Source organism: Pteropus medius, unplaced genomic scaffold (genome assembly GCF_902729225.1).
Source record: "Pteropus medius unplaced genomic scaffold, Ma_sr-lr_union100, whole genome shotgun sequence".
NCBI lineage: Eukaryota > Metazoa > Chordata > Mammalia > Chiroptera > Pteropodidae > Pteropus > Pteropus medius.
In genome coordinates this window covers 18,048,316-18,075,744 of record NW_024349802.1, presented here as the reverse complement: position 1 = coordinate 18,075,744, position 27,429 = coordinate 18,048,316, and the positions used below count along the sequence as shown (strand labels likewise).

General features: G+C 49.5%; 1 protein-coding gene and 1 long non-coding RNA gene across 2 annotated transcripts; both read left to right on the top strand.

Annotated features, from left to right (window-relative positions):
• Nucleotides 1-3,176: 3,176 nt before the first annotated feature.
• On the top strand, nt 3,177-9,660 carry LOC120581551 (uncharacterized). Its single transcript, XR_005647320.1, has 3 exons — nt 3,177-3,484; nt 5,848-5,980; nt 7,012-9,660. It is a non-coding gene; the product is annotated as an uncharacterized LOC120581551 (long non-coding RNA).
• Nucleotides 9,661-17,831: 8,171 nt separating this feature from the next.
• ARSI (arylsulfatase family member I) lies at nt 17,832-24,461 on the top strand. The gene is made up of 2 exons (XM_039836540.1): nt 17,832-18,746; nt 22,171-24,461. Exons 1-2 carry the CDS (start codon nt 18,430-18,432, stop codon nt 23,570-23,572), a joined length of 1,719 nt encoding a protein of 572 aa, XP_039692474.1. The 5' UTR covers nt 17,832-18,429; the 3' UTR covers nt 23,573-24,461.
• Nucleotides 24,462-27,429: the final 2,968 nt, after the last annotated feature.

The following is a 27,429-nucleotide window of genomic DNA, read 5'->3' as shown; positions in this document are numbered from 1 at the left end:
GAGAAATCCAAGGACCAGAGAGAGAGGGCCCAAGCACACAGCAAGCCTGAGCAGCAGGATTTTTAAGAGAACTAGGTCCTTCCTCTTCGAAGCCTGGCCAGGCACTGAATAGGGTACTTAATGAATGAATTTGTGAATGTGGGCCCACAGGCTAAGGGGAGATGCGGTGGTCACAATACACTGTTTGGTGTATCGTTATTCACTATGGTGATGATCAAATCAATATCGATGAACATTTATTCGTGTTTACCGTGTGTCAGGCACGGTACTTACTTAACTGCTTTGCAATAACCCTGCAGAGTAGCCACCACTCTTCCAACTTTACAGAGAAAGAAACTGAGACTTGCAGAGCCAAGTAGCTGAGCTAAGGAAGCCAGGAGAAAGGATGGCTTCACAGAGAGGACCCCGGGATGGAGAGGGTAGGGGGCTGAGGGCCCAGCCTCGGCGTGTCTAATCAGCAGGGTTGGTAGAGAAACTACTGTTGCAGTAACTCTCTGTCCAGCTCACGTGAGAGGCACGAGAGAGATGCCAAGGCCTGAGGGCAAGTCTTCACATCCGTGCACAGGTTTTCAGGCTGCAAAGCCCCTTCGCATCCCCTGCCTCATTTGGGTCTCACGAGAACCTGGTTAGGGGTGGGGGCTCTTTTTCTCATCTTACCATGAAGAAGAATAAGGCCTAGAGAAAAGGGGAGTACCCAAGGTCACGCTGGGAGCTGAAGGCAGGGGCCGGGTGTCCTAGGGTCCAGGTGTCCTGGTACCCAGGCCAGACCTTCCCGATCCCCTTCTCTCTCTCAGCGTCCATGGTCCCCATGGGTAAAGCCAGAGGTCAAGGGGCCATACTTCCTGACTCCTGGTGTTTTGGGTTGAACTGTGTCCCTCAAAAGATCTGTTGAAGTCCTGACCCCAGTTCCTGTGGATGTGACCTTATTTGGAAATAGAGCCTTGCAGATGAAATCAAGATAAAATGAGGTCACAGTGGGTTGAGGTGGGGGGCTAATCCAGTATGACTAGTATCCTTATAAGAAGAGAAGAGACACACACAGAGAACACCATGTGACGACACAGGCACATAAGGAGAATGTCATGTGACACGATGGAGGCAGATATTGGAGTGATGCCTCTGTAAGCCACGGAATGCCAAGGATTGACGGCCACCACTAGGAGCCAGGAAGATGTAAAGAAGGATTTTACCCAGAGTCTTAGAGGGAGCATGGCCCTACCAACACCTTGATTTTGGACGTCTAGATTCCAGAACTGTGAGAGAATACATTTCTGTTATTTTAAACAACCCAATTTGTGATACTTTGTTCTGGCAGCCCTGGCAAACTAATATACTAGGTATCCAGTCTTTCTACCTATATCAAAAGTGACCCTCAGAAATAAGGGGGAGGGTCCCAGGCCTTCAGTGCATAGGCCAGAGGCAAGGCCAACACAGGATTTCAGCAAGCAGGGATAATTCTGATAGTTTAATGCTTATACACATCTTACATTGTTCTATGTGCCTTACAGATATTAACACATTGAGTCCTCACAACGGCTCCGTGCTGTATCCATTTTAGTATTCCATTTAATAATCCTAGTGCTGTCTCCATTTTATAGATGAAAAAACTGATTCTCAGAGGGGCAAAGTGAACAGCCTAAGATCACACAGCTCATAAAACAGAGCTCAGATCCAAACGCAGGCAGCTGTCTCTTCACCACGGCACTGGTCGGGGGCAGAGATGGAAATGTGTATCATTCTTGGAAGAGGGAAATGCATAAGCAAATCCCAGGAGGGGGTACTTTGGGAAGATAATTAATTTTCCAAGATAAAGAACTCAGGGAAGGAGACTTGGTAAAGGTAAGAGACAAGAAGGCTTGGGCTTGGCCAGTGTCAGCACAGCCCAGTAATTAAGGCTATGGGCTCTGAAGACGGAGCTGTATCTTCAGTATGATTCTGGATGGCATACGGGATTAGTTGGAATAGTTAGGATGTAAACAACCTAAATAAACAACCTAAAAGTCTTAATGGCTTATTACATCAAGGCTTATTTCTTGCTCATGTCACATATTCCCCATGGCTCCGTTGGGGCCGCTGTCTCCTCTGCACTGTCCTTACTCTGGGACCCAGGCTAGGAGGAAGCCGCTCTCTGGAAAACTGTTGGAGGGTCTCACACCAGCGATTAAATGCTCCAGCCCATGATAAGGTACAGTTCAGAACCAGATCTGGTCATGTGGCCCCTGTCAACCACAAAGGGATCATCAGGTGGTGTCATCATCCCTCCTCGGGCACAGGAGGCAAAACACCGAAACGCTTGGCCGACAGCACTAACGAGGGCTGCATAGCTGAGCCGCATTACATGACAGAGAAGCATACAACGAAAAACCGAGTTCCCTTTCAATCTCATTTTAGCTTTCAGATTCTTCCAAGGAGAAAGCCTCAGTTCAGTATAAGTGAATCTTTGATACTTTTCCAACATGTGTTAATTTCTCTTTTTGAGCAAGCAAGAACACTTCACAGGCTCAGGTCTTTGAAGGGCAACAGTATTTAGTTAGACTTTAGTAATGTTGTTTGGTTTTCGTTGCATTTATTTTTACCTTTGCTCAATATGGGCTTTTTATTAATAGTAGTAATAACAAGTTTCCTTTCAGAAAAGAATTAATTTAAGTAAATAAAACACAATGGGAAAAAAAAGTGAGCTTTAGAGTCAGAAGGCCTGGGTTCAAACCCGAATTCCTCCAGTTAGTAGTTCCTTGACCTTGGGCGTGTAATTGAACCTTCTCTAAGCCTCAGTTTCCCCATCTGTAAGGTAGCAGCAACATGAGTTACCACATCACAGGGTTGTTGGGAAATGTTGGTCACGCTCTCACCTCACTGCCTGACACATAGTAAGTTCTCGATGTTAGCAATTATTATCTAGCTGGGTGGCCCCCTCCCCTCACTGACCTCAGTTTCCCTGTGTCTGAAGTGGGTTCAGGGGATGATCTATGGCAAGCTGTCATCCCTACTTAGGAAAGTCAAGATGCAGGACCTTGAATGCCGGTATGATTGAATTTGGTAGGCAAAGAGAGGACCCCAGCGAGTCTGGCAGCCCCCCGTCTGGTCCCTCCCTGCAGGTGCTGTGCCGGGCCTCTGGCTGACAGCTGTGTTTCCCCTGCTCAGCAAAGCCCTTCACCATAAACAACAGAAATCGGGTGACCTCCAGCCCCCGTAAAGCCTCACCTCTGGGGCCTGGGTGAGAAAGGGCTCCTTGTGTCTGGGATAGGAGTAGGCTCTGCATTCCTCAGGTCCAACCATTTGGGCAGGTTTGCTCCTGGAATGCAGCTGGAGGGCCAGGGCCCCTGCCAGAAATAGCGGTGGGGTGGCTTTGCTGTGGTCTTCCTGCTCCGGGGAGGGGCTCACCTCCAAGGGCCCTGCTGGTGCTGTGAGGGCTGAGGGTCATAGCAGTCTGGACAGGACACAGGCTGCCCTCTTGAGAAAATGGTCAAGCTCTTCCTAGGATCCGGTATGTATGTGTGTGTATGGGGGGTTGGGGGGCGTGGCAGTGGTCTTGCCCTGGAACCCCAGCCTCCAGAAGTATGAATTGCATTTAGAGAGACATGGACTCGTTTTAACAGGACATTCCCTGTCCTCATCCTGAGTTGCTCCCTTTCTCACTACAGCCACTGTGTTCATGGCGACCTCACCCACCTCCTTGCCATGTCTTTCATATCTGACCTTCTCCTGGCACTGATATTTGCCCTTGCTCTTGCCCTGGCGGAAGTACTTCTCCTCCTGCCTCTTCAGAAGGCTGGCTTCTCCTCGTGGTTCAGCCGTCACATTTCAGTGTAAACATCACCCCCTTAGAGAGGCCACCTCTGGCCACTCCATCTAAGTGGCCTCCCTGATCACTCTCAACTATATCTGTAATTTTCTTGCTTATTATCCATTTACCTTTCCCGGTTTCACTTTTCTCCATTAGAATATAAGTCCCATGATGCAGAGACCATGACTGTCAACATCTGTGTTTTCTCTGCTCAGCTAAGGTCTTAAGCACAAACATCAGCAGTTAGGTGACCTCTAAGCCCTTCGAAGCCCTGCTCTCAGCTCTGACCCCACTGGGTAGGCACTCAGTAAATACTGGTTGACTGAATGAATGAGTGATTGCGTGAGAGAATAAAAAGAGAATGCCAGAAGAGACCCTAGATAATTCTCTGTTCCCTGGGCTAAGTGCATTGCATACATTATCTCATTTATACATCCTGCCACAGCCCTGGGAGGTAGACACTGGTTTTCTCATTTCATAGACCCAGAGAGGTTAAGTAACTTGCTAAGGTCACTTGTGAGTAAGGGGCAGAATTGTGACTCCAACCCCCAACCCAGGTTTATCATGTGGCAAAGCCTGTGCTCTGAACATAACTCCTGCATGCAGAGTTGGGGGGTGACTTGCCCAAAGAGGGGTGGGGGGAGTGTCAGAGAACCTTCTCACTGCCTCTTCCCATCCTCTCCCAGCCAGTCTGCTAGTTCCTTCTGCTCGGGCTCCTTCTCAGAGAGCACGTGGGGTCAGCATCCAGCTTCCATGTAGCACAGACCCAGCTGGGGTTTCTTTGAGTCATCCAAATCCCCGAGGCCCCCACAGGTCAGCTCCCAGGCTATCAGGCCATGACCTGAGGCCACTCATCTGGCTGACTCTCTAACATCCAGCCTTGCTGAGGATGCACCAGGCTCACAGGGGAGGGCCTTGTGGCTGCACCATGGTGCTCTCAGCCCCAAAGAATGCTGCTGACTCACAGCAGAAAGGCGGGTAGACTGTGACTCAGGGTTGATGTAGGCACATTCCGTGGGAGAGGAAGAGAGGGTCTTGAGGTGGAACACAGGCCAGCCCCAGCTCGCTCCACACAAGCTATCATTAACCTCTGGCTCAGTGACCTCAAACAGCCCTTCTTTCAATGGGCCTCGATTTCCCTGTCTATCTATGAAGCCAAGGCAGAGCATGATCCACGATGGGCTGTCATCTGCAATTAAGATAATGAAAGTGGATGAGAACCAGGCCTCAATGCCAACGTGAAGACCGTGCACTGGACTTTGTGGAGGCCAAAGCCCTGGACTGGGAGTTGAGAGTCGTACCCTTAACACCAGTTCAAGTCGCACCCTTAACACCAATTTGCTGTATGACCCTGGTAAAACTACCTCCCCTCTTTGGGTCCCAGTTCCCTTTTTTATCAAAGACTGGTTTCTAGTGGGTAGAGTGGACTGTCACTGACTGCATTTGTCCATACTGTTCCCTCTGCTGAGAATGCCGTGACCACTGTCTCTGCCTCCTGATCCAGCCTGTGCAAATGCCGCTTCATCAAAGGAGCTTTTTAGAACCTTCAGTTCAAAACTCATCTCTCACAGATATTAAAATGATGGCACGAATCTACATTCAATGATATAAAAAATTTCCAAGATATATTAAGCAAAAAAAAGCAAGAGACAGAATAAAATGCATAAAATATATTTCTATCCATATATCTGTGCCTGTAATTGGAAATGCATAGAAAAAAAAAAGCCTAGTAGGATATATATAAAAATGTTCGCTGTGACAATCTCTGAGTCATGAAAATTATGGTGATATTGATTTTTCTAAATATTTTTTTTAGGTTTTCTAACATGCATGCAATAAGCATGTTGCTTTTATAAACAGAAAAGCATTAGAGCTTCTTTCCAATTAAAAACTTCATCTCTTACTTCTCCTATATTTATATGGCCTTTTGCTAGTCGCCCTGTGGCATACATGGCTTTTCTCAGTATGATCGAGTGCTGGGCCCTCCACAGGCTCTCAATAATATTTGTGAAAAGAATCGAAGGGGCTGCCTTGTCATTCTTGTGGGTGTGTCTCCTCTCCAGTGAAACTGAGAGCTCCCTGAAGAGAGACAGCACCCTACAGATTATGCTAACACAGGAAAAGAGTGTCGAAATAAGAGACAAGGTGCTTGAGTGCTGGTTCTGGCTGTGGCCCTAAATTCTTCTGAGTGCTTATGTAAGTCCCTTCCTCTCTCTATAAAATGAAGGGGCTGGACTCTACAATCTCTGAATTAGTGCTCTTCAATAGAACTTTCTCCAGTGATGGAAGTTCTATACCTATGTCGTTCGATGTGGGAGCCACTAGCTCTTGAAAGGTGCTAGTGCTATTTAAAAACAGAACTAATTTAAATGTAAATAACTGTACTTAACTAGTGGCCACCAAATTGACGGTGTAGTTCTAAATTCACTTTTAGGTCTGATGTTTGATTTTTTTTTTTTATTAAAGTTTCATTTTCTCAAAAGGGCACCTCGTCTCCCACCTATTTAAGAAATGTAACTCCTCCTGCCTGCAACCATGCAACCCCAGTGGGAGCTGCCATCTCTTGGCGGATCCCACCCCTAGTCCCTGTTGATTGGCCAGGGCGGGCACCTGACCCAGGGGAGGCCAATCGGAGCTCTTTTCTGGGACTTCTAAATTTATTGTGGTGAAATTCACATAACCTAAAATTAATCTTTTAAAAGTAAATGAGCAATTCAATTCAATGTTGTGCAGCTACCACCACTATATAGTTCCAAAACCTTTTCATCACCTCCAAAAGAAACCGCACACCAATTAAAGAGTCACTCCCCATTTCTCCTTTCCGATTTCCCTGGCAACCACCAGTCTGCATTCTGTCTTTATGGATTTAGCCGTTCTAGATAGTTCACATTGATGGAATCATACACTATATGAACTTCTGTCTTCTTTCACTTAGCATAATAGTTTCTTTCACTTAGCATAATGGTTTAGTAGAGGTTGTTCATCACATTGTAGCATGTAGCAGTAATATTCCATAGCACGTATTTACTACAATTTGTTTATTCATTTATCTATTAAAGGACATTTGGGCTGTTTCTGCCCTTGAGTTATTGTGAATAGCGTGGCTATGTACATTTGTGTACAGGTATATGTTTGAGTCCCTGTTTTCAGTTCTTTGGGGTATATAGCTAGGAGCGGAATTCCTGGGTCATATTGTAATTCTACGTTTAACATTTTGTTTTCCACAGTGGCTGTACCATCAGCAAAGTATGAGCATTCCGGGACTTTTTAACTTAGAGCAAAAAAGAGAGGCTCTGAGTCTCTTCCTGGTGACCCCAGATGCCACTTGTCTGGAAGAAAGAAAATGACACCCAAAGAGGGGAAAAGGCAAAAGACAGGAAGAGTTCAGATAGAGCAGCCCTGCTCTATCCCATCTCCTTCCTCATGGTTACACGAGTCAGAAAACTCCCGCTTCTTGCCTAAGCTGGCAACTTGGGTTTCTGTTACTCCACGAGTCCTGACCAATACCCTCTTCTCAGTGCTGAGTTCAGAATCTCGATAGCTCAAGTTGTGTCTGAGGGTGCTCTAGGTAGAACCCCCTGTGTTGTAAGCCACTAAATCTCCGCCAGGACCTGCAGCCGAACCACTCTTTAGTTCCCGCTGCTCCTCCCGGGTACTTAGCCAAGGGCCCCAGACAGATCCTTAAGAAAGCCTTGACTCTGGCTGGTCATCTAATGAAAGAGTCAGCTAAGGAGATGGGTGGGAAGGGCAGGTGGGAGGTGGGTTGGGGGAGAGAAGAGGGCCGGGGTTCCCCTGAGGACACTGGAGCAGGGAAAATGGAAGGGAGGCTGGAGGCCAGGCTAGGGGGAGGAGGAGAAAAAGGTGGAAAGAAAAACCAGGCAGGACCGCCAATGTTTAGATGGCCTTTCCAGGGTAATTGAGAAAGCTCGTTCGGGGCCAAACGCGAAGGCAATGTTCCTTCAGGTTCGGAGAGGAAATAACTCCAATTTCGTTTTCTGGGTGGGGGAAAGAAATGGAAAGTGATGGGGAAGGGCAGTTTTGGAGATCATCACTCTGATCCCTTAAGACTCTGGGATCTCAAATCTGGGATCTGGGTCCTGGGGAGCAGAGCCCAGCCAGTTGTTTTTCTAAATAGGATCTGGGGAACACACTGAGGCACCAGGATGAAGGCCCTGGCGGTGGAGGTAGGGCAGTCCTAGCTAGGGACAGTGAGAGAAAGTTCTGGATGGTAGGAGCGGTGTGGTATTTGGAGAACCAGGGCAGGCCATGGGTGCCATCTTAGGTATACTCTTGGAAGGAAAATGATTTGGTAATCATTTTCCATATGGAATTTGGAAAGATAAGTCACTTTTCCCTCTTACATGGTTAATCTAATTTTTCTGAATTTCTGATAGTTAGAATGCATAAAATACGAGACTTCATACCTGGATATGCTAACCGTTTATGGTGCTGCTCTAGTTTGTGACCTAAAGACACAGGTCTCTGACAAACTATTTCACATGTGTATTAGTTCACTAGGGCCACCATGACCAAGTGCTACAGACTGGGTGGCTTAAATAAAAGAAGTGTATTGCCTCCCATCTTTGGAGGCTGGAAGTCTGAAATCAGCACTGGCAGGGTTGGTTCCTTCTGAGGGCTGTGAGGGAGAATCTGTCCCAGGCCTGTCTCCTAGCTTCTCATGCTTTGCCGATAATCTTTAGTGTTCCTCGGCTTACAGATGCATCACCTTGATCTCTGCTCTCACCCCTACATGGGGTTTTCCCCTGGGTGTGTGTACCTGTGCCCAAGCTTGCCCTTCTTATAAAGACATCAGTCCTATTGGATTAGGGCCCACCCTAATGGCCTTGTTTTAACTTGATCACCTCTGTAAAGGCTCTATCTCCCAATAAGATCACATTCTGAGGCACTGGGGGTCATGGCTTCAACATATTTTTTGGAGTATTACAATTCGACTCATAACAACATGATAACCATCAAAAAATAAAAAAGTTTACAGTATATTTATAACTGCATCCATTGTATTACAGAGACTCTTCCTGACAAGAAATAACTTCCATTTTATCTAGGCATCTCTGAGCACCAAACCCTCTGCCTACAATTGTACAGGGCTGATAATTAGAAAAATTTTCCACAGCCTAGCTTCCGGCTCTTTGGACTTGAAACTGTCTCTTCTCTCCAACACACATAGTTCTGTTGCCAGGTACCAGAGGGCACGTTCACATCACCACGCAAGCTCTGAGCCTGCGCCTTTGTGTCATTATGCTAGGTGAGTCAGCACAGTGGACAGCAAGAGGGTCCTGTAAGACAATTCTATACCAAGACACCAACTTAAACTACGTGTGGAAACTAGACAGCCACCAAATACAAACTAAATGTATCCCGAATTCAACTTCCCATTAGCCAGACCCTAAAAATGCTGCAGCGATTCTAAAACCATCTGACACCAGGAAAAAATGACAGCGAGAAAGGTCAGAGCGAGAAGAGTCAGTGATCTCAACTGATTCTAATTAAAATGACTTGTATAAACTTCACAGAAGCACATGACCACGTGAACACTTTGTTAGGGCCCCTCCTGAGGCTTAGAGGGATCCTGAAACTTACGCTATCCTAGTTTCATGGTCAGTCTGCCTCGGGATGGTGCCTCTCTCTGTCTTAAAAAAAACCTCACAACCATTCCTTTGAGAAAAGCTAATTCATCTCCTGTATGCCAGATGCTGTGCTAGATAAAGATGAGGCAAATACAAAGTAAGCTGAGTGCAAATCCAACTTCTAGACATCATAGTCTCCCTAAGGGGCCCAGCCCCAGAGAGACTAAGCTTTCCCAGGGGTGAGTCATCCAACGAAGGAGAAAAGCTAGATTCAGCTTAGGCTGGAAAGTGGGGCCTTTACCCTCGAGAAGTGTAGTGAAAGCTCCTGGGAAAAAAAGGCTCCTCCCAGGATACTCCCAATGAGCCTTGAATAATCGGAGTTCCAGGCCAAAGCGAGAGGCAGTCCGATAAGCCAGGAGCCTGGGAGTCAAATTCCCAAACTCAGACCTCACAGCCATGCTTTTCCCAGAAACCTTCCCTTGCCCAAAGTCCTAAATCCGCGTGATGGGAAACTCAGCCTCTAGGTCAACCTCTGACCTTGGCACAGAATCTTCCTGCTTTGACCCGGAATAAGCAGAAAGTCCTGAATGCCTAAACCAGTCCTTTCTGCCAGTAGTAGCTAGTCCTAGCTGCCCATCTCAGCTCCTGCCCAGTCTCATTCAGGACTGTGGCACTCTAAATAATTTGAAAGACACAGACTTTGGAAGATTCCCCTCTCTGAGCCTCAGTCTCTTCATATATCAAGTGGAATGACATTGAACTATCAGCTCCAAGAGGGCCAGGCACTTTGTCTTGTTCACCCCTCTAGTTCAGCCCAGGTGAGTGGATGGCATGTTGTAGCTCAGTAAGGGTTTGTCGAGTGAAAGAATGGAATAAAGAGATCCTTGACTTCCGTGCAGAGGAGACAGTATACTTGCAATAGTTGATACTTGTTCAGTGGCAAGTGACAGATACCAATGCAAATTGGCCTGAAAAGGAAAGACTGTATTGGTTCACATCGCTAATGTAGGGGTAGTTCTAGCTTCAGACTCATGTGCTCAGTTGATAGCATGAATCTATTTGTCTCCACCTCTGCACTCTGCTTTCCCCTCTGCTAGGGGAAAACCATGAGTTATAACCATGAGTTATAATAATAGCTAACATTTATTGAGGCATCACTAGGCATCTGGCCCTGGGCTAAGTAAACCCTTTACACATTTATTTTTATATTTACAGCAATCCCTTTACTGATGAGAAGCAGGTTATGAGCGGTTACAAGGCTTGTACACTGTCACGCAGCTAGCAAGGGTGGAGCTGGGGTTTAAAGCAGTGCCCTCAAGCATGAAGCTATATATAAACTGTAAATAATTTTACAAGCGTTAGGGATTATTAGTAATGGTCTGTACTGTTAATAATAGTAATTTTTAAAAACTCTGAAAGGGAAATTCAAATAAATTCAAACAAATGTTTGTTTAGCACCTACTATGGGCTGATCACTCACCAGGGGCTCAGAAGGAGACACATAAATAACTGCGAAACAGGCAGACTGTGATCTAATAGAGCCATAAACACACCCCGGGGGAGGGGAGTGTGGGGAGCAAGAGATTGACTCCACGTGGGGAAGGAAGAGGAGGCGGGGGTGGTCTGGAAAGGTCTCTTAGAAGAGGTGGGACTTGAACTGAGTTTTAAAGATGAAAGGACTTCCGCAACGGGAGGAAAGAGAAAATCAACTTCGGAAGGAACCTGAAAGGATCTAAAGACTCAGAGCAGAGTTCCTGGATAAGAGTTAAGCACTTATATGCAAAATAACTTTCACACCAGCAGGAGCTTCAAAAAGTGATTGACTAACTGGAGCACAGCAGTTGCCATGGGAACAGAAGCAAGCCTCAGTCCCTGTCATTAGTGAGTCTCCCTGGCTTCAAGCTGTCTAGCCAAGGCCAGGAGGCAGAGTGGAAGGTGGAGAGCAGGCTGGGTTATGCCATCCCTTAGAAGAAAAGCCCAGCAAGATTGCTGCCCTGAGAGGCTGACTTTTCTTTCACAGGGAGGCAGAACTGACGACAGGTGACATCTGGGTCTGAGAAGATGGACAGCTAGGGGAAGCCTCTGCCTTGAAGGGCTTTGGGACTTACAGAAGCTACTGGAAGCAGGCACTGAGGCCTCAGAGAGGAGATGTGCAGGGCAAGGATCAGGCCTAACAGCAGGTTTGCAAGGCAGCTCCATTCCCCCTTGATGTCGAAGGGCTGCAGCAGTGCAGGAGGCCAGAGGGGGAGGGGGCATCCTAAACCCCGTATCAATGTCATTTCCAGGACAGCTCAGACCTCCCAGGTTCCCTGGGGACTACCAGGCTATTCCAGCGCACTGGCAGAGTTGGTATTTAACCACTCAAGTGCAGAGGGGAAACTATAAATGACAACCCCATTGACAGGCTGGCCGTCTTTAACGGGAGAGTGAAAGGTGGGGCATTTAATACAGTGGGCATTAGATTAGAGATCTAGGTTCAAATCATGACTCTGACACTTTCTAGCTGTGCGACCTTGGACAAATTACTTACCCTTTCTTTGCTTTTTGGTTTCTCCGTCTGTAAGATGCAGATGATAATAATTTTATCTGCGTCATTGGATTGTGAGAGAATTAAGTGAGATCATGGATCTAGAGTCCTGCATGGTACCTGGCACATAGTAGATGTTCAATCAGTGCAAGCTATTTCGTTATGATTATTGCTTCCAAATTTCAATTTGGTATTGATTCAGGGTTTTTTTTTTCCCCCCAGGCGGCATCTCCTTAGAGTTTATGCTAAAAGGCAGTTTCTCTAAGTACATGACAATGACAACATTAACAGTAGTGATGGGACCATTTACCTTCCATTTTGCTAGTGACTAAGATGAAGGAAGCCAGAGTTCTACCCCTGAGTGCCAAGCCAAGGAACTAGAGCTTTTTTACTGCAGGCAGTTGGTAGCCATTGAAAATTTTAGAGGAGAGGACTGATTTGATCAGGGGAATATAGATCTTTGTCCCTGAGGCTATACACTTGTAGGAACAGACTCTAAGGATAATGACAATAGAATCTAAGTTTAGTAACCATAATAACAATAGCTATCATTTCGCGAGGGCTTATGATACATCAGGCATTTGTGCTAAGAGCTTCATATGCCTTTCTGTTGTAATGCTCACGACAACCTCGCGAGGTAGGTATTATTATTATCCCCATTTTACAAAGAAGAAAACTGGGGCACTAAGAGGTTAACTAGGGTAGCTAAGTCACGCAGCTAGCAAATGGCAGAGCTGGCCCAGAGCACAGGCAATCAGGTTCCAGGGGTCTCACATTTAACCAGGATACTCTTTTGCTTTCCCCAAATCTAAAAGGAACTTGGAGCCCTGGACGAGGATATTGGTGGGCAGCCTGTCATTCTTACTTTTAGGAGCCCCTCCATTTATCTGGATCTCAGCATTCCCACTCTCTGTCTGATTCTCTGGGACTTCACCTCTTTTTTAAAAAAATCTCATCTGGTGTGTGTGTGTACGTGCATGAATGTGCGTATATAAGAGAGCGAGGAACGTCAGCTAACCAGTGAGGACAGATGCCTCTGGACATCAAAGTGGGCAGAGCCCCGGATGGATGGGCTGGAGGCACCCTGGGTCCCGTTAGGCTAATTCCTCCCAAGGCTGGCAGAGGCCACGGCGGGAACTTCTGAGAAGGGGGAGAACAAGTCCTTTCATACGGCCTTCCTTTGAGCTGGCCTTGAGGTGGGGTTGGGGTCGGTGGGTGGAGGGTGGGGAGTGTGCGGAGAGGCGAGGCCGCAGTCGGGCTGGGCAAACAGATTGGGCAGTGGCTGTGAACACAGAGCACCCATTGTGTACCCAGAGCTCTGCTTTCAATAATCTACTTGGAAGAATGTTTCATTGAGCGCCAGAGAAAGGAGCCATTGAAATGCTCGGGCCAGGGTCCCACGAAGGGTTAAAGGCGAGGGGCTACGGGTGCCCAGGCTCTTGCTACTCCTGGCTCTGATGTCTGATATGGAGATCCTGACACTGAGACAAGGGGCACTTAGCAAGACCACCAAGAGGGCCAGAAGCAGGAGTGAGGAGGGATGTGTGTCTCTCCCGGAAATGCTAAAGGAGGTATCCCAGCATCAAAGAAGAAAACATTTTCCCTCCTAGGACCATTTTGCCCAAGTAATATCCAGCAAGAGCTGGGCCTCAGATGCTCTGTAGCCTGTTCACTGGGGACAATAGCTCATCTGGACAGGCGTGTCTCGATCTGGCCTTCTTATGCGGATCCTCAACTGGGGCCTTTGCAATTCATTCTCCATAATGCAGGCAGCGTGGCTTTCTTAAAAACCTCCAACCTTTCTGTTAATCATTAATTAATTATAATTAATGATGCTCTAGTCCGAGAGCATGGGAGTTAAAGTGAGAATCAGTGGTCACTAGACTAGGTGACCAAGGGAACCTGTAGAATTCTCTCTTCTGGAGGTTTCTTTAAAGAGAGAAGTTGCTCATTAGGAGGATATGGCTTATGCTGGAAGGGGCACCGGAGGTGGAATTCTGTGCTCCACTCACTGTGCTTCATTGCTGAGGCCACTTGCCATTTCAAGCTTATGGGACTTGAAGGACAGAGAACATCTATGGGCTGCAAAGAAGAGGCAGGAGGTAGATGAGCCGGGCCTGCCACCGAAGAGTGCACTTCCGGGTTGCTGAGCCTGACCTCCAGCATCCTCATCACTACAGAACCCGCTGCAGAGGTTACTGCCACCTGAACCTGCATCTCCAGGGAGGATGTTCTAGAACTGAAGCCGAGCTGTTATCATGAACTTGTCGTAGTAACCATTTTGAATGGAAACCTTAAAAAATAGCTGATGCCTTCCTCAGCTTTCTTAGAAAGAGGATCCTGAACTGAATTTAAACCCTGGAAGACAATCCATCATTCAGTTCTGTGCTGGGCTGTGATTTGGTGATGGCCTTGGGCTGTGATTAGGTAGATATGGCTCTTTGCTCCTGTACCAAATGGCTCCAAACTCCCAGCCTTTTGGAATTCATCAGTCTGATTTTTATGTTTATTTTTATGTTTATTATTTTTTCTCCTTGATGTTTTCACTTTGAAACTGTATTAGTATAAAACAGGTAGTTGCCTCAAGCCACTTTCTTATGTATTCTTTCTGAGGTGCTTCCAATATTTTGGGGCTGGGAAATGAAATCATTAGCCTCGTTAAGTATTATGTGTGAAGTAAGAGTTCATAGGCTTTGAGTGAAGAAGGCCTGAAGAGTTCTCCCCTGAGTCAAGGGATTGAACTCTATGATATTTTGGACTGTTCAGAGGTCTTTTATGTTTTCTTTTAGGTCCATGATTTTGTCCAGCTTAGACAAATTGACCCCTAAAGAATGACAGCATGCATAGTCTGGGCATAAGATCTTTGCCAAGGTCAATGAATTCAGAAAATAATACCCGTATGAAGATAATTTTAGTTCAAATGCAGCCAAATACACACACACACGGGTAACAATGAAAGACAAAGCCACAAAACAGACTCACCCAGTTTTTCAATTTTATATTCCTAAAAAATTTTGGTAGGATAAATAATTAGAATCACAACATTTTCAAGTTGAAAAGAACTTTTAAAGGCCTTTAGTTTTCCTCCCCATTTTAGTTCAGGAATTTCTCCCATTAGTTCCCGGACAAATGGGCACTTTATCCCCTTCTTGCATAATTCCAGTAAGGCGGAGATCAGTGCTTTTTGAAGTATGACTTCATCAACGGAAATCTCTGACAGGAAGTAACTACATGGTATCCCTGCCACATCTGATCCTCATTTCATGTGCAGATGTTAGATTCCTCCCAGTGTTTTAATATGTTTGTCCTTTGGGATTTTGGGGTGAGTATGCACCTATGTGAATGGGGGTAGAGATCTTACCTGTCTGGCATGGATATTCCCGCTGTCAATCATCTTGGAAGCAGGCAGGTCCTAAGATAGAAACAGCAAAGGCTAGCTTCTGTTTCTCTGAGACTTACTTCTTGGACTTGACCTTGAGACATCTTGGAATTCTTGAGAGTCTACCTGGATATTGTCCCAGGGAGGAAGGCAGGTAGCATCTCGTAGAGGACACAAAGGGAAGATGAGTGCGTTATATCTTGAAAGTGATATGACCTGAATTCACATTACTCTTTGTGATTATTTCCCCCTTGTCAACCCTGAGTCTCTGTAAATGTCTGGTTTAAATGTTCCAGCCTGGCCTCATTGTGTAATGACATTAAAAGAGAGCTGAGGGTCACTGTTTATTTCCTGAGAACATTAGAAGAGGAATGGTGTCCTCTGAGGCCACTGTGGGTTTCGGCGATTACTGAGGGACTCTTAAAGGAAATATGAAGATTGGGGAATAAGAGTTAGGCCTGAGAGGTCCATCCACTTTTCTTCACGTGGTGATTCACCCATCACTGCCATCCTTTGATTAAGCAAGCTGCCAGGTTTCCTACAAAATTAATCCCTTAAATTGAGCTGAAATCTGTCTCCCAGTCATTTTCACCCACAGGTCGTAGTCTTTTCTCTCAGAACTGCAGTGAAAAGCATTAAGTATTATGTGCTGGGCACTTTACTGAGTACCGTATTGTATCTCATTTATATTATTATCCCATTTTACAGATGGAGAAATTGAGACGGAGGGAGGCAAAATAATTTGCTCAAGGCCTGACCCCAAATATGTGGCAGGATTTGAACTAAAGCAGTCTGATGTCAGAGCCTAGGGTCATGAACTCTCAGAAATTCTGCTTGTCTTACCCCTGTGACAGCCTCTCAGAGATCTGCAGAGTGCGAGCTTGCCTCTTAGACCTTCGTTCTTCTAGGCTGAATCCCCACCCCTGCCCCCTACTCATTTCTCCTCCCGCCCTTTCTCCAGTTCCTCCTGACAAAGGTCTATGCAAAGGACAATGCAAAGGTCTATACAAAGGGACAATGCAAAGGATGCAAAACTCAAGTCCATCTGACCCCCCTGTGACTTGTCCTACTTTGACCCCCACGACAACCTCAGGTGCAAGCACCATTTTAGCAGCCTTCCCCTCAGGAGGCTGTATTTTTCCATTTGTCCTCAACATTTCTTCTGCCAGAATAGGCTCAGTTTTCCCTTCTGATAAATCTGGTCACCCTAAATATGGGGCTTTGTGCAAACAGGAGCTGCGGCCCCACGCAGCCCTCATTTCGAAATGCAGATTGACTCGGGCTGCTATTTTGAAGGTCTGGTTTCTTTCCTCACACACAGTGGTTTTAAGAGGGAAGAGATCACAACAGCATACTGGCAGGGGAAAGACCCTAGGAGAGAAGACACACCTGGCAGTCTTTCCCAAAGTTCACAAAACACTGGCCTTTCGAGAAGCTCTGGAAAAAAGAGGGTTGGTCCTTGATCACAAAATAATTTGGTTTATCAATCTCCCTCCTGGAGATTAGCATGCTAAACATTAGAAGTCCCGGTAGTAAAGAAACCTAATCGGTTTTGTTTAACTCAGATCTTCCATGTACAAATGTGGCCTAGTAAAAATTTGGAAAACAATGATGCAAAACAGAAGTTGCACAAGGTCATGTGATGGCCTAAAATATTCTTCCGATAGGTTTGATTTGGCCTGCACAGTGCTTAAATTTTGCTTTAAATTAGTTACTAGCACTTAACAATTGGAATATTTCTCATAATAATCTGCATTTGTTTGTTCTTAAAAAAAAAATGAGAGGATCCAGACACACCGATCCACATTGTCCCCCTGCCTTCCTCTAGCAATACAGCAGCCCCCTGCTTTACTCATTTATGGTTACTTGCCTGGCCCCCAAGCTTGCTTTCTCCAGCGTGGAGATTTCCTTGGGTAGGCGCTGGCCTGGAAAACCTTGAGGCCCATTCATCCATTCATTCATGTGCCATATACTGATTGAGCTTCTAGAGCCTGTGGATACAAGATGTATACAACAGTTCCTGCCCTCTGGATTTTAGCGCTGGCATCCTAAGATTTCAGTTGCGAATTGCAGAATGAGGAGGGGGCGGGGGAGGGAAGGGGGAAGCTGGCAAGCCCAGAATCTAGTTTTCTGATTTCCAGCTCCTGGAGCTTGCCAGAGTCATCCCCTATTCTCCACTGCTCTCACTACTGCCTCTCAAACAGCCACTGCGAGCCCCGGGGAAGAAGCCACTAACTTGTTCAGGGAATTAGACGAGTTCCCGCCCATCTCAGGGCCTCAGTTTCTCTCACTGTAGATGGATGACCCGGTTAGAATAGACAATTATGTGCGTCCCTTCCAGGGCTGGCACTCAGAGATGCTAAGACTCCACGATCGAGGAATGTCTGACCGGGCCATTCCAGAGCCGTTCCATCGAATTCCAAGCAGCCCCCTCCCTCCTTTTCCCAGTCCCGGCCAGGGCGGGGGCTGGAGCCAGAGGGCCCAGCGGGCCTGGGCTTCCCGCCCGTGGGCGGAGCCGCCGCTCGGCGTCCCACCCCTCCACCTGGGGCTCCGCCACGGCAGATGTTACAACTTTTTCGCATTCTCTCCCGCGGTGTCACCCCTAGACCCGCCCAACCCGTGCCTCCCTCTACTTTCCAGCTGGGGTCCTGCCCACCTCCCTGCGGGAAGCCCGACTGTTCTCAGGACTCCGGGCGGGGCGAGAGGCCGGGCCAGGGGCTGGAGGGTCGGAAGGAGGAGAAAGGGAAAGCAGAGGCGAGAGAAATTAGGAGGCGGGAGAAATCAAGGGCTAGAAAGAAGAGGAGAGTCCGAGGATGGTGGAGAGCACTTTCTGGAAGTCACCACATCGCGTCTCAGGCTGGCCCGGCTGAGCTGGGGAAGAGGGAGCGAGGGCGGCGGAGGGCGGGCGAGAAGGCTGCAAGAGGTCGCTCGGCACGGGCCTGACCTCCCCAGAGCACCCCGCTGCGGCCGCGCAGGTCTGGCCTCGGCACCTGGACGCCAGTCCCCGAGCGTTCCCTGGGCTGCCCCCGGGGGCGCTGAGCGCTTTCGCAGCGTCCAGGCCGCCCGCTCGGCGGGCGTGCGGGCCGTGCGCCCTGGGCGCGCGCAGCGGTGAGGCCTGGGGATCCCTGCGCGCTGGGACGCGCGGGCCGGCATGGCGATGCACGCCCTCACCGGCTTCTCGCTGGTCAGCCTGCTCAGCTTTGGGTACCTGTCCTGGGACTGGGCCAAGCCAAGCCTGGTGGCCGATGGGCCCAGCGATGCCAGCGAGCAGCCTTCTGCCGCTCCACCTCAGCCTCCCCACATCATTTTCATCCTCACGGACGACCAGGGCTACCACGATGTGGGCTACCATGGCTCAGATATCGAGACCCCTACGCTGGACCGGCTGGCCGCCGAGGGTGTCAAATTGGAGAATTATTATATCCAGCCCATCTGCACACCTTCGCGGAGCCAACTTCTCACCGGCAGGTAGGCATGGCCCGGGCCGCTGGGGCTGGCTGTCCAAGCCCCAAACAAACCCAGTTGTAGATTTTACCAGATTTACAGTCATTACTCCGGGACCTGGGAAACCCGGACTGTGGGCCAATTCTGTCTCCAACTGGCTGTGTGATCACGAGTAAGTCCTTTGCCCTCTCTGGGCCTCAGTTTCCCTGCCAGTACACTGAATGGGTTGGATCATCTTTGAGATCTCCCTCTGCTATTCTAGGACACTCACACTATACACCATGAGAAGGAGACATCTGGTCATCCCTTCGTTAGGGGAACATGGCAGCCTCTGGCACTTAGGTTGTATTTACACACCCTGAGACCCTGAGCAAATTACTTAGCATCTCTAAACCTCAGTTTTCTTGTCCATAAAATAGGGTGAAGAACAGTTTTATCTTGAAAAGTATTGATAAGAATGGAATGAGTTATGTGTAACCTGCATGACTGTCAATGAATGGCAGCCTCTATGTCACTGTAGGATTTAGGGTCCTCAGACTGAAGACTACATTGAGAGGAAACCAAGGAATTGATAGGTGGCATGAAAGACACACACAGCCTGCCGTGACCTATGTGGCTTAGATTAGTTACTTCATTTCTCCAAGCCTCTGTTTTTCCATCTGCAAAATCCTCCCAAATTGGCTGGAAGCCCCAAGGAGACGTGCTACTTTCTCCGTAAGGAGTTGTCCACAGGCAAGGCGGCAGGATTACGGGATTAAAAGAGCAGGGAAACTGGAGATGGGTGCGTGTAAAGCAAACTCTGGCCACTTAGAAGAAAATCCTTTGGCAAGGCTGAACCTAATCCTCCTTGGATGAGGTCCAAGGCCTGCTTTCTCCCAAGTTCCACCCAAAAGCCACTAGTGTGATCTCAGGAACAAGAGCCTTAGTCTCCCTGTTTCCTGGATGGGAGAAACAGAGACATGGAGTCAGGGAGGGCCCAACTCATGCCCGTACCCAACTTCAGGGTCTGTAGAAAGTGGGGCTTGCTGAGAGGCCAGGTGCTTGGCAGGGGTCCTAGAGCTGGGAGTCAAATAGCTGCCTTTTCTTCCTCCAATCTGGTGCTCAGCATTTAGATCCAGGAACAGAGAGAGAACCAGAGAAAGGAAGAGGAACCAGTGTATGTGTTGTGGGTGGCAGTGGTGGTGAAGACCAAATGATGACTAACCTCTAAAAGAGGGAGGAGGAATCTGCATTCCCGGGAGTTGTGCACAAGTTAGCATTTCTGTCCCGAGAGGTGACTTTTGGTTTAAGCAGCGGAATGAGCAGCCACAGGGCAGCATTCCAGCCCCGGATCTGCGAAGTTAGCCGAACAAAGTTAGCTGAGCGTGGCTGGGCAGCATCTGCCCTCCGCCCCCTGCAGCTGGCTCCATCTGACTGATGCTGACTACTCTCATTAGTGTTCGTTAATGCATCCAGTCGTGTTTGGAGAGAGCCACAGTTTCTCATGTTATTTGCACATGGGCATCAGTGACTCTGAGCCGGCCCACCCACTTTACAAAGCAGTGCTCCATGGTGCCCAGCCCCTAGAAAGAGGCTGGCTCTGACTCAGGGCCCTAAGGCACCTCTTGTATCAAATGTAATTGTTCATTAGCTTAACTGAGGTCTGCAGAGGCCATAGCACTGAGAGATTTTGAGCTTGAGTTGCAGAAGACCTTGATTCAAAGCTCAGCTCCACTGCTTACCAGCTGTTTGATCCTGGGCCTGTTGCTGCACTTTTGGGAGCCTCAGTTTCATCATCCGTAGAATGGAGGTAATAATAGTTTTTTCATGAGGGTTAAATGAAATAATGTAAGTGGCATATAACACTAAAAATGGCAGTAGTAGCTAATGATAGCTAACAGCAATAACAGCTTTAAAACAAGGAAACCAAGACAGAAAAACCCACTGCAGTGCCCAGGTTAAAGGTGTCAGGTATTTAGGTCTTGGCTTTACTTGGATTCTCTAGTGGAGAAAAAAGGACTGGGCTTCTAATACACATGTAAAGTTCCAGCCTTCTTCTTAACTCTGGACTTTAAAGACTTGAGTAAAGGCAAGACCCCGTAAGCAGATCTCACGGGGGCCTGGACCACAGCAAGGGGAATGGGATTTGAATGAATAAATGAGGAATGCAGGATTCTGCTAACCATTTGCTCCTGCCTTAGGGTGTGTTAGCCTACGTGAGTGGCCCAGATCCAGGGGCCACATGAACTTATAGGCAGGCACATAAGAACTGGTCTCATAAAATTTGGTACTAGAAGCTTTTTAAAGATTTCCCATTTCAACCAAGTGACTCCTACACATGAGCAAACTGAAGTCGTGTGGGGAAGGGAACTGGTATCCTCGTTTGCCCAAAAAGGGTGTATGCTTGGACTTTGCTTGCATTTATGTGCAGGTCTTGGCTCTGCCCTTGACCATTGCATGATCTGGGGCAAGTCCCTTCCCTTCCTCTGGACCTTAGTTCCTTTTTAAGACAAGGTGAATAAGCTAGAAGATGACTTGGGTCCCTTCTGGCTCTCAAATCCTCTTGAGTATCATTCATTTATTCACTCATTCATTCCATAAGTAATTGAGTGTCCTTTAAATCCCACCTGAGTGCTAGGAGTACAAAGTTGAGTAAGGGACAGTCCCATTACATATCCTCGGGCCCAAAGGCATCTACACTGAGTAGAACCTCATGGCTAAGTAGGTCAATCAATGATCATGGGTGCTAAATGCTGGAACCCAGAAGCAAAAGTGATCCATTTTTTGAGAGAGTTGTGAGGGACTTTACAGTGGGGTTAACATTTGGGCTGGGCTTTGAAGAGTGAGTAGGAGTTTGCCTGGGAGAGCAGGACTTGCTCTAGGCCCCATAGCAAGTTAGTGGCTTAGAACTTAGGGCCTTTGTAGTCTCTGAAATCTGCTGTGGATACAAATTCCAACTCTAGTTACTAATTGTATGAATCACTGGGCAAGTGATTTATTTTACTGAGCCTCGGTGTTCTTATTTGGGAAACAGGAATAATAATGATATGCACCCCCTAGGTTGCCGTGAGGATTTAGGTAATTCGTACGAGGGCTTAGTGCAGTCCTGAGCACATAATGAGTGCTTGGTGTTAGCTATTATTATTTTGTCATGATTAACCTGAGTTCTACTCTTAACTCCTTAACTTTCTGGCTGTGTGATTCTGGGTGAGTGGCTTAACCATTCTGAGTTTTGATTCCTCATCTATAAAATGACAATAATATCTGCTTCAGTTGATTTTGAGGATTCAATGAGCTAATGTGTTTAAAGTGCTTAGCTCATGTGATAATACTTGTTGGTTACTCTTACTGTGTTTGCTGGCAGTGCTGGGACCAGAGCCCACCTCAGGATGAGTATGGGGGGTTGGGTGGCCAGAGCAGTGGTTTGTAGCTCACTTGTGCCTTCTGTGATGTCCCCTCTTCCCACTAGGTACCAGATTCACACAGGACTTCAGCATTCCATCATCCGCCCTCGGCAGCCCAACTGCCTGCCCTTGGACCAGGTGACTCTGCCCCAGAAGCTGCAGGAGGCAGGTTACTCTACCCACATGGTGGGCAAGTGGCACCTGGGCTTCTATCGGAAGGAGTGCCTGCCCACCCGCCGAGGCTTTGACACCTTCCTGGGCTCACTCACAGGCAATGTGGACTACTACACCTATGACAACTGCGATGGCCCTGGAGTGTGCGGCTTTGACCTGCACGAGGGTGAGAGTGTAGCCTGGGGGCTCAGCGGTCAGTACTCCACCATGCTCTATGCCCAGCGCGTCAGCCACATCCTAGCCAGCCACAGCCCCCGGCAGCCCCTCTTTCTCTATGTGGCCTTCCAGGCAGTACACACGCCCCTCCAATCCCCTCGCGAGTACCTGTACCGCTACCGCACCATGGGCAACGTGGCCCGGCGGAAGTACGCAGCCATGGTGACCTGCATGGATGAGGCCGTGCGCAATATCACCTGGGCCCTCAAGCGCTATGGTTTCTACAACAACAGTGTCATCATCTTCTCCAGTGACAATGGTGGCCAGACCTTCTCAGGAGGCAGCAACTGGCCACTGCGAGGACGTAAGGGTACATATTGGGAAGGCGGCGTGCGGGGCCTGGGCTTCGTCCATAGCCCCCTCCTCAAGCGAAAGCGACGGACCAGCCGGGCACTGGTGCACATCACTGACTGGTACCCGACCCTGGTGGGTCTGGCGGGTGGCACCGCCTCGGCAGCTGATGGGCTAGACGGCTATGACGTGTGGCCAGCCATCAGTGAAGGCCGTGCCTCGCCCCGCACTGAGATCCTGCACAACATTGACCCGCTCTACAACCACGCCAGGCACGGCTCCCTCGAGGGCGGCTTTGGCATCTGGAACACCGCTGTGCAGGCCGCCATCCGCGTGGGCGAGTGGAAGCTGCTGACGGGCGACCCTGGCTATGGTGACTGGATCCCGCCGCAGACACTGGCTGCCTTCCCAGGCAGCTGGTGGAACCTCGAGCGGATGGCCAGTGCCCGCCAGGCTGTGTGGCTCTTCAACATCAGTGCTGACCCCTACGAACGGGAGGACCTAGCTGGCCAGCGGCCTGACGTGGTCCGTGCCCTGCTGGCCCGCCTGGCGGACTATAACCGCACAGCCATCCCTGTGCGCTACCCAGCTGAGAATCCCCGGGCCCATCCTGACTTTAATGGGGGTGCTTGGGGGCCCTGGGCCAGTGATGAAGAAGAAGAGGAGGAGGAGGAAGCCAGGGCTCGAAGTTTCTCCCGGGGGCGCCGCAAGAAAAAATGCAAGATTTGCAAGCTTCGATCCTTTTTTCGTAAACTCAACACCAGACTGATGTCCCACAGGATCTGATGGAGGGGGGAGGTGAGGCTCTCTGTCCCCCTTGATGTACTTCCCCACTCAAGCCTGGTCCTGCCCCTCCCCAGGGAGGGGCCTGTGGTCACGTCCCCATCTATAGGGAAATAGAGGGGGTAAAGCCCTTCAGTTGAAGGGTGGGGAGCTTGGTTTGGGGTTTGGGGGAGAAAGAACTAGACTGGATGCCTGGATCCCAGTCCTGCTTCTCCATCAATTTGTTCTGTGACCTTGAGTGACCTGCATGAGTTTGCTGGGCCTCAGTTTCCTTATCTGTGAAATGAGCTCTAATGACTTTGTAGCTCTGTGGTGTGGACCAGGCGCCTAGAGCCATGGTGGAGTACCTACCAACCTCACCACCTCCCAGCTCACTTAAGGCCCCCCCTTGAGCCCTGACCTCTGATACTGCTTGGGTGAGGGACCACACAGAGGCAACTTTGAACCTCAGCCGAGACATGGCGATCTGGCTGTTCTTCGAAGGGATTCCTGAGTGTTGAGGGTGGAGGTGCAGGGATCGGGGAGGGTGACCTTCCTGAGTCCTCACATAGCCTGGGTCAGTCCTGGGGCTAGACTGCTGGGAGGGGCTGTGGTGGAAAGCTCTCCTTCCTGTCCCCCCCAACCCCCAGAGAAATTGGCCCAGCTCTTGGTGCTACAGGATCAAGGTGGTGGAAACAGCTGTGAAAAGAACCCCTGAACCAACAATCAGGACACCTGGGTTCTGCATCAACCTTGGGCTCAGTCCCTTCCCTCTGGGCTTCGATTTTCCTACCTGCAAACGGGGATGCTGGCCCTGGCTTTGCCTACCTCACAGGGCTGTGGAGGACTGGCCAGGCTAGTGGTTGTGGAGGAGCCCACGAAGTTGATTAAAATGCAGTGACACAAAAGCAAAGGCTGTAGTGCTGTCTATGAGCACATGTGGGTGTGTGCACGTCCGTCCTGAGGGCAGGTATGAGCTCACCGCTGGCCGAGTAAATGGGAGAGGAGGTGGGCAGCCTGGCCGGGAGGTAGAACATGTGGGTTCTGGTCCTGTCCTGGCACAGATTCACTATGTGACCTCAGGCAAATCCCAGACCCTTTCTGGGCCTCAGTGCTCCCTGTGTATAGTGGATGATCTAATAGCCCTCCCTGCTTGGCCATTCTGGGTGCCCTCGTGTGTGCGCATGCATGCGTGCGTGCGTGCGTGTGTGTGTGTCGGGGGGCGCAGGCCGAGTGGTAGGAGGAGGGGCCCAGGGCTTGCAGAGCCTGCTTGCTGCATGGCGTGCCTCCATCCGCACACTGCGTTCTGCATATCCCCCTTCAGGTTCCAGTCGGCGCAGCGTGTGTAGGCGAAAGCCCTGCTGTGAATTTTGAAAATAGTTATTTTTGTCGCTGGCAAAGGAGGCCTGTTAGGACTCGTCAGCTTGTGGATGAGCAGGACGGGCGGGGTGGGGTGGGGTGGGTGCGGTGCAGTGGAGGGGGGTCGGGTATGAGTTACAGAGGTGCACCCCCACTGCAGAGGTGGTTCAGCCCAGGATTGAGGAGGGTCTGGACCGGGGCTGCAGAGAGGAGGTGACTGTCCATGTCCTGGGCTCCATCTTCCTGACCCTGTTCTCTTTACCTCTTATGCCCTCCCCCACCAAACTGAGCCCTTTCTCTTTCTCCAGGTTGTTGATGCCAGGGTCATAGTAGGCGTGGGCCAGGACTCGCTCAGGTCTCTGGATTCTAACCAGCTTTGGTACTTTTGCCTGCTCAGGAGGGAGACTGGGAAGAAGTCACCCACTGGGACGGTATCCCAGGCCCAGCATACCCCAGGGAGGGGTTGTCCACAGTCTGCGCATTACCGAGGATACTGCAGCTCTGCCAGGGACTTGTCCCAGCTGTGTGGACTGGGCCCTTCCAGAATGGCATGGAGCCAGGGTTCCCCTGCGGCTCCAAGTTGCATTAGCTGAGTGGAGGCCTTGTCTGCACCTGCCGAGCTAGCAATGATCCAGGTGGTCCAGCCTTCAGGTCCAATCCTGCCTCTCTTCCTCAGCCCCTGTCCTTTGGGGCCACAAGTGCAGGACCATAAAAGGCCCTTTCCACTCGCCACTTGGATGGCACCAAGGCCCATCTCCTGTGGCCAACCTGGCCCCAAAAAGAGAGAGCCCAGCTGGGGATGGTGTCTGGCTCCTGCTTCTGGTTCCCTGAGAAAGAGGCTTGGTTTAGTCCCTAACCCGGCCTAGAGCTCACCTGGCTGAGTCCTCTCACCTAACCCAGAGCCCAGCAAACAGCTGAGCAGCCCCACTAAGCTTCAGCTCGTGACCTGGTCCACAGCCCAGTAGTCTCCAAGGCTATCTAACTGGGGGGCTGGCAGCTGGCCAGGCCTGAGGTTGGTGGAGTGACCAAGACACAGGGCATTGTGGCAAAAGGCTCAGCCTACTTGCTGTGGCTTCTGCTTTGCCCAACAATCACCATGGTGCCTGCCCACCTCCTCCCGCCTCTCGTGGTCTCTGCTTTCCTCCAAGCGAGGGCATCTGGATCTGAACTCTGCGTCAGGCCTCTGGCTGGCATCACCAACCAGATGCTTATACCACCTCTGTAAGGGAGGGATAACAGGGAGGGCAGACCAGCGGCAGCTCTGGTCCCTTGGGTCACAGATCTGAAGGAGTGGAGCCCAGAGATGCCAGACAAGCCCCCTGTATCTCCCTTGGCTGGCCCAGATGGCAACAGATCTGCCGGCCTGATGAGTTTGAGCCAAGGGCAGCTCTGTCTGAACTGGGCTCTGCCTATGGAATCCTGGGCAGAAATGACCAGTCGCCTAAGAGCCAGGAGAGAGCCCCAGACCTGACTGAAGGGACAGAACTCTGAGCCCCACGCTGGGCCTTGGCACCCTTCCCTCTGCTCATTTGGTACCTACTGGCTACCCTGGGACTTAGGCAGAGTTCTGTGGTGTCAGAAAAAGGGAGGGTAGAGCAGGGTTAGGGAAGGAGCACTGTTCTGGGAGTCAGGGTTCCGAACTGTCCTCCCGACTCTGCCCGACTTCTGTGACAGTGGGAAGGCAGCTCCCTCTCTCTGGCCTTTGGTCCCCCATCTGTAAGGGGCATGGGCTCCCTCAGGGCCCTTCCAGCCCTAGTGGAAGCCAAAGAACACAGGGAAGGGTGCTGAAGTCACACAAACCCTAGATGGGTAAATCACGTCACGTCTCTGCAAAATGGGCAACGATTGTCTCATGTACATTACATTTGTCGTGAAGTATAAATAGTGCAATATGTCAAGTGCTTAGCACAGGGCCTGGCTCTAGAGTGGAAATAACTATTTTTCCTGTCCTTGGAGTCTGTGAAGGAACATCTTGTCCCCATATTTCTAAGGAGGAAGTGGAGGCGCCAATGACAGGCCTTGATCTTGGGTCTTCTAACTGCAGGTTAAGCTGTGCAGACGTTGGCCGAGCGGCCATTTCTCTGCCCCTTGGTTCCCTGCTTTCCTCTCCCCTATAAGGAAAACCTCTTTTGTGGGATACCTCAGGGGACAGTGCTGCATCCTGACCCCGACTTCTCTCCTTCTGAGTATAAGCCTGGCATTATTTACTATGATGAATTAATCAAATCACCCTCTGCCCAGACCTTCTGCAGGATTATTTCTCCCATGGCCCACTTTCCACCCATTCTGCCCCTTCTGCTCACTGCCCTTAGTGGGACAGGCCTCGTGGGAACCCTTTGGATGGCACGTTTTCTGTGGTGCCTTTCTAGAAGCACTGAGGCACTCGGGCATGTGCACACGAGCACGTGTGTGGGCTGTGGAAGGCGGAATTCGAGTCGGCTGTCACAATGCTAATAGGGCTCTGCCCCCCACCCCCTGCCATGGCCCAGGAACTTGGCCCTGGTCTCCATTTGTCCCTCCTC

What these genes read in the sequence shown, in the direction of transcription:
- ARSI (XM_039836540.1), top strand. Translation starts at nt 18,430, where the DNA reads ATGGCGATGCACGCCCTCACCGGCTTCTCGCTGGTCAGCCTGCTCAGC. An exon ending in AGCCAACTTCTCACCGGCAG is followed by an intron (nt 18,747 to 22,170) that starts GTAGGCATGGCC and finishes TCTTCCCACTAG; the next exon opens with GTACCAGATTCACACAGGAC.